Source organism: Centruroides sculpturatus, unplaced genomic scaffold (genome assembly GCF_000671375.1).
Source record: "Centruroides sculpturatus isolate CEXI.00-Female unplaced genomic scaffold, Cexi_2.0 scaffold719, whole genome shotgun sequence".
Taxonomy (NCBI): domain Eukaryota; kingdom Metazoa; phylum Arthropoda; class Arachnida; order Scorpiones; family Buthidae; genus Centruroides; species Centruroides sculpturatus.
In genome coordinates, this window is record NW_019384910.1 from 11,420 (window position 1) to 18,735 (window position 7,316).

A 7,316-nucleotide genomic window follows, 5' to 3' on the forward strand; every position below is an offset into this window, starting at 1 on the left:
TTGAAGATAGAGATAAAAAAAATATTAATAAAGATCCTTCCGATTTAAAAAGAAGTTTATAATAATATCTTAAATTTAAAAATATTCGTAAAAATATTATTAATATTATTAATAAATATTTAAATAATTTAATTTATATAACCATAGACATCAGTTATAAATGTAGAAGCGAAGACGAGAGTGCTCGTGATTGATGATATTGGTTTTGATTAAATTTAAAAACTTTTTGTTTTGTAAAGATTATGGAATGTTTAGTAATTTAAACAATATTAAATCGTTTTATCTCGTTAAGAAGATCGTTATTTATTGAACGATTGATTAAATTATACATTAATTCGACTAAAAATGAATGAAAATCAACAGGTTGAAGCAAGTTCGTGTGAAAATGAATCGGTTCATGAAAAAGATTCGAATTCAAATGATGCTCTTCAAGTATCTGTTAATGTTGAGAGTGATGATGATTCATCTTCGGATTGGGAACCAATAGTATCACCTTTAAAGCGCTTTAGAAGAAGACAATATAGATCAAAAAAGAAGAAAAATGCCTCTTATTTAAACTATGAACTTACAAATGCCTATAATATAATTCAGTATCTAATGTCTCCTACTATTAAAAGTGCTAATCGACCCTTCATGGAAGAACGTTGTTTGGATGGTTCAAAAGAAGTTAAAAGATCCATGTGGTTAGGAAAAGGTGAACGAAGATAATTTTGCTTATCGAGTTAAGCTAGGTTCACGTCGGCGTACCGACCGTAGATTCGACGAATGTTCGTCCGTTCGTTAGGAGTTGAAACTATCTCAGCTCGCGATAAACTTCGGTTTTGTTTGATTGACGAATTTTTCATCTAGCGTTCGAAATCTTTTCGACTAATCGCATTATAATTTGGTTTTTGTCTTGTTCTATAAAGCAAACTATGTTTCGCTTTGATTAGTGTTTCTTTCGTTCGTTCGTAGCGGTTTGTATGATGGTGTGAACCTAGCTTTAAAATTTGTATATGAAACGTTGCGTAAGGAATATGTCTTCTTCGGCATCCGTGGTAAACTGGATTATATTTGTTAAACAAGTTTAATATTTGACAATGTTAATATGTTTTAATATATGTTTGTAATATGTACCAGATTCAATCTAAGCACTCTTCCAGCAATGGAAATTATGTCTGACAAATGGTTTTGACTACATTGTCTGGTCAGACATCTCCATTGCTGGAAGAGTGTTTGGGTCGACTCTCGTATGTATTTTGTTAAGTTCCAGCTTTAGAATTCATATTTTATAAATGTTTGCTGTGAAATTTCTTTAATTGTCTGACCGAGATAAGTTTGCTGAAACAAAAATGTTCAAACTTCCAAAGATTGGTAGTATAAGCCAAAAAGCATTTAGAGTTCAACTTAAGTTTAGATTTGTTTTGGTTTTGCTTCAGAAAAAAGATTTTAGTCAAGTTAATGAGTAAGATTGGTTATTTGAAACTGCGTGGATGATTGTTTCAATATAAATAAGTCTTGCAGATTATATGGTTAACTTATATATTGTTTCTCAAATTTCATAAATTGTCTACCTTTATTTCTATTATACTATTGGTAAAAATATCTCTGTGTACTAATACTTTTACATAACTTATCCTAAACATTGAATTGACTAGTTTAACTTCTTATAATAGCTATATAATAGGACATGAAAACTTAAAATAATAATAATAGACCAAAATGCTTTCTTAATGTTTTTTTGCTGTTAATAACCATAATAATTTCTCATGTGAATTGATAAAAATTGTAAGTGGTAAGTTTACGTATAATATGTTCCTTTCTTTTATTTATTTTTCTCATTGGAAACAATAATTTTTTACATTTAGTCATTGTTGACATGTCACATAAGATGAGTAAATTCATCTGTTATATTAGCTTTTCTAATGATTATGTAAACCTATCAGATGTTATGTACTGTACATGCCAATCTATGTTAGAAAAAGTTGAGGTTGATATAAGATTAAAAGAAAGCAAAATTTTATATATTGTTGCTCAAACTTGCAAAATATGATTCATAATATATAAGATTCATAATAAAAATATAAGAAATTTCACTTTGTTTATTAAAACAAGTTAAATGAGCATCCATGCTTGTTTAACCAAATATAATCCAGTTTATGATTTTATGAATCATGGTTGAGATATTTAAATAATACTTTAAATGATATATTAATGTAAGCCTAATGATTCACTGTTCTGTTGATTTAAGTACAGGTGAAAACAGAAGTTTGTATGATAGAGAATTTCATGCAATTGATTCATGCAATATTTACATTAAACTGTTTTTTTTTAATAATTTTACATAAATATTTACTCAAAAATAAAAAGTAAATTGGATAAACATGTTCAAAAATAATCACAAAAACATTAAACAATAATAAATTGTAAATTATTATTGTCTACTAGGACTTCTTTATATTAAGAGGACTTATTATGCTAGTATGATCTATAGGACAAAAAAGGACACAATGGTCCAAAACAAAAAAAGATGTGTTCAGGTAAAACAGATAAAAATCAAGAAATTCTGTTTGAATTTTGTTTTAATAAGCTTCCTCAGTATGTAATTGCCAGATGCCAGTAAAATAAGTCCTATTAATATTGGACAATACATGGAAGGCCTAGTAGACAGTAATAATTTAAAATATTACTATAAAATATAAAAACATTCCATGCCAAGCAATGTTACAAAATTAACAAAAACTCTTTGTGGGAATTATTCACATGAAGCATATCAAAACGTTGAATGATATAAATCTCAAGATCAGTTTTATTAGTTCAGTTGTGTTGTAAATTTGTAAAACAGTATTAAGGACATAGAGGCATAATCACTTAACAATAAATTATACTGGATATTTAAAGATTTTTATGATTATTTATGAATATTTATTTGTAATAGTTATGTAATTAAACTTATTAATTTCTCTATATCATTAATATTTATAAAGTTTAATTTTCGTGGATTTAATTTATATGAATTTGAAATTATATATATATATACATACAGTGGTGCCTCGTATAACGTACTTAATCCGTTCCAGGTGCATGTCCGTTAAGTGAAAAGTCCGTTATATGAAACACATTTTTCCATAGAAATACATGTTAAAACATATAATTTGTTCTGCAGCATAAAATAACCATACTGTACCATAACAAAAAAATGAAAATGGAGCAGTCACCAATTATGCCAGGTAGTCAGATGTTGTGAGGAGGAGGTGGAGGAACACTTTCTTCACACATTCATACAGATACAGATACATTGCAGCAGGTCTCTTTTTATTGTTTTTTAATTGGAGTCAGATTCAGGAGAGGCTACCGGAGCTTGCAGGGTCAGCTCCTCTTGTTCCATCCTTTGTTTTTTGCCTGCTGGCTTCTTGAAAAACATGCCCAAGGTGGTCTGTTTCTCTCTCTTCTTCAACACCTGTCGGAAATGACGGGCAAGGGTGTCATTGTAGAGATCATTGATACTGTTGGCCTCAGCTCTGTTTGGATAATGAGTGTTGGTAAACTCCTGAACCTCTCCCATTCGGCAAGGAAGTTGTTGTCAACTTTCACTCCTGATGATTTCTGGCTTTGTTTCAATTGAAATCACCTTTCTGTTTTTTTTTTTAGAAGCCATGATTTGTACAACACTTGAATAAATGTATATACCCTGCACTGAGGTGATGTATGTAATAAACAAGGGAGCAAGCCAAATCCCAATGGGAGCTCTGTACTTCAGATATACTAGTAATATATTCTAATAATAATAATATATTATAAAAATAGCAGATTGTCATTGGCAACAGCAAAAGAGTGGAAACATCATTCGCACTTGTTCGCAGAAAGTCCGTTGTTTGCAGCGACCGTTATTCGAGGCATACATTATACGAAGCACCACTGTACTTTCATACATACACAGTATTTATCTATTTGGTTTATGGTGTCTGACGTCACCTTCCAATCTTCAGGAACCCTCCATCTCTCTCTATCCATCCACCATTCATCTTTAATTCCTTTTTCACTACATGCTAACTTTACTCTGTTGTACCAAGTTTGTCTGGGTCTTCCTCTCGTTTTCCTTTTTTGTGGATTGTATCCCATTGACATTTTCAGGAGTCTCTCGTCACTCATTCTTTTCAGATGTCCAAACCAAATAAGTTGTTTTCTCTTTATTTCTTCCAAAACCATCTCCTTCAATCCCATTAGGTCTTTGATCCTCTCGTTAGTTATTCTTTCTCTTTTCGAGATTCTGCACGATCTTCTCAATGCATCCATTTCAACCATTGTTACTTTTCTCTTCTATTTAACTTTCTAACACACCGGGTTGAATATAAAACTTCTTACTTGTAACCAATTAACTGGAGTGACATTCATTTTTAAAAACGAATGTCGCTTTGGTTAATTGGATACAAGTAAGAAGTTTTATACTTTCCTCTTTTTTTTCCCTAGTCATTCTCCATGCCTCCATCCCATATAACAGAATGCTTTTAACAATAGCATTATATATATATATTTTTCTTGATCTAGTTATTTCTTTACTCCACTATATTCCATTTAATCTTTTAACTGCTGTCTTACCTTGTGCTAATCTTGTATTAATTTCTAATGTATCTTTTCCATCTTGATGAATTTGTATTCCAAGATAATTGTAATGTTCACATCCCTCAATCTTTTCTCCTCCTTCCAGCTCCATGCCTGTTTTAGCCCCTCCCATGCATAAATATTTTGTTTTACTCATGTTTATATATAAACCTACTTTAAAATATTCCTCTTTTATTTTTCTTGTCATGTATTCTAGATCATTCTTACCCTCTTATTATCACCTGATCATCTGCAAATTGCAATATAAACATTGGTTTACCATTAATATCTATTCCCATATTACAACATTTCCTTTTCCATATTTTCAATACTCCTTCTATGTAGATTTTAAATAAAGTTGGTGAGATACAACATCCCTGTCTTACTCCTTTTGATACCATAAATCCTTCTGATATGTTTTTCCAATTTTTATTTTCATTATGTATTCTCTATACAATTTTTTAACTGCTTTAATAAGTGTGTTATTAATATTTATCTTTTTTAATGTCTCCCATATTTTGATATTGGGACATTATTATATGCTTTCGTTAAGTCTATAAACAACAAATGAGTTTCCTGTCCTGTTGCTAATGTTTTTTCCATAATCTGTTTTATACAGAAAATATTGTCCATACACGATCTTCCTGTTCTGAATTAACTCTGTTCTTCTTTTTCTTTTGTTTGATATTCTTCTTCGATTAGATATATTATTATTTGTCCATGTAATCTATTAAATGTTGCTGTTACTTTAATTCTTTGATAGTTCTCACAATTTTGTTTATCTCCTTTTTTATACATAGATGTCAAAAAGCCAATTTTCCATTCTTTTGGAATGTCTTCTCCATTATGACACCTTTTGAATAATTTTGTTGTCATTCTAAATAATTTTTCTGTTCCATTTTTTTAATCAATTCTGCCAGTATTCCTCCAGTACCGCATGCTCTATTATTCTTCAGTTTCTTACATGCTTGTTTAATCTGTTTTGTCTCTAAATGAATTGATATATCCTTTTCTATGTTTATATCTTCTGTCATAAATTGAATTCTATCTTCTGTTAATAAATTTTTATAATATTCTTCCCATTGTTTAACTGAGATAAACTGTCCTTTATTACTATTACTTTCATTTCTAATATTTTTTAGGAATTTCCATGCTTCAGTGCATTTTCTTCCTCCTATATATGTTTTTTTTTCTCTACAATTTCTATCTCAGCCTAATCTTTTATTTTCCAAAATTAATTTTTTTGCTGATTTTCTAAGTCCTTTATATCTTATTCTATCACCTTCTTTTTTAGTGTTTATCCATTTTAAGTAAGTTACTTTTTTTTGTTGTATCATGTTTTCTACCTCTTTGTCCCACCAGAATTTTTAAAAGTTTTTTCATGTTTTTTGATTTGTCCTAGAGCTTCATTTGTTAATATACTCCCACAACTGTCATAAATGATTGGGCAAAATTTGGATATAATGGAACATCTTTAATCTATAAACAGTAGAGTTTCTTCTGCGGGTGATGCTGCAACCAATGGTGCAGCATCACCCGCAGAAGAAACTCTACTGTTTATAGATTATTAAGAAATGATAAGGATTTTCTGGACATGGGACTGGTTCCAGGTGTTTACAATATACCAGTAATGGACCAGAGACTTGTGCATGATCTCTGCTGCATTGGAATTCGTGAGCCTGAGATCCATGCAATAATGCTTAAAAGAACACCAGGATGATGATAGGAAATCCAACTCAACCATTGCCAATCAAAGTTCTACAAGTATTGAATGGGACCGAGCTCAAACCGTCAAAAAATAAGGAATCACTGACATGTATGGTATGCAGAAACATTCCATATTTATAAAGCAATGTATATGGGATATTCACATAGCAGCTTGGAGTCCTTTTTTATATACCCTCTGCGTAAATGACTCAGTCTTGCAAACACTACGGCATGAACTGTTTACATTATTTGATATAATAGATGTGGGTTCATCATTTAATGATATTTTATATTTAATTAATTTAATGTTTTATTTTGTATTTATCGATTTTAATTTTAATTTTTAATTAATTAAATAAATTGTTTTTTTCGTAACACTGACTGACAGTGACGGTATCTTTTCTCTATTAATATTTGGTGTGCGTAACTGTTTAAAACTTTATTAATTTTCGTTTATTCCTTTATTTTATTTTATTTTTTTCGTTTGTGTGCTATTGTGTCAGCTTAAATGGACATGTCATGTTACTTGTAGTATTAATTTTAGACCAGTGATTTTGAATCTGTGCTTTGTGACGCTCTAAGAGCTCTGCGTGCAGTTTCCAGGGCCTCCATGGCAACTCAAGGAAAATAAAATAAATAAAAATTAATGAAATTAAAGAATAAGAAGCAATTTGCCAAGTTGAATTCTGTATTGCTGCCTTTCTCAACTACATATGAAGCAGGATTATCCACTTATACAGGTACCAAAACAAAATATACAAGGTCTGTTCAAAAAGTATCGGACCTTTGGTCGGTAAAAATAAATTTATTGACTTTGATGTACAAAACCCTAATCCCCTTTAAAGTAGTCTCCTTGGTAATGTATACACTTCTCCCAGCGTTCCTGCCATTGCTGGAAACACTGCTGGAACGCATCTTTTGGAATGGCCATCAGCCGGTCCGTCGGATTTTGCACGATGTCTTCTCTTGACTAAATTCAGGTTCCTTTTAGCGGCATTTTCAGCTTGGGAAATAGCCAAAGGTCACAC

The 7,316-nt window shown here is 30.6% G+C and overlaps 1 protein-coding gene across 1 annotated transcript in view; it reads left to right on the top strand.

The window, feature by feature from the left end:
* The first annotated feature begins 160 nt into the window (after nucleotides 1–160).
* Nucleotides 161–7,316, top strand: part of LOC111631628 (uncharacterized protein KIAA2026-like) — a 61,644-nt gene continuing 54,488 nt past the window's right edge. The window contains exon 1 of the mRNA XM_023375914.1: nucleotides 161–694. Within this exon, the coding sequence (XP_023231682.1) occupies nucleotides 346–694 (349 nt within the window). The 5' untranslated portion in view covers nucleotides 161–345. The remainder of the gene's footprint in view (nucleotides 695–7,316) is intronic.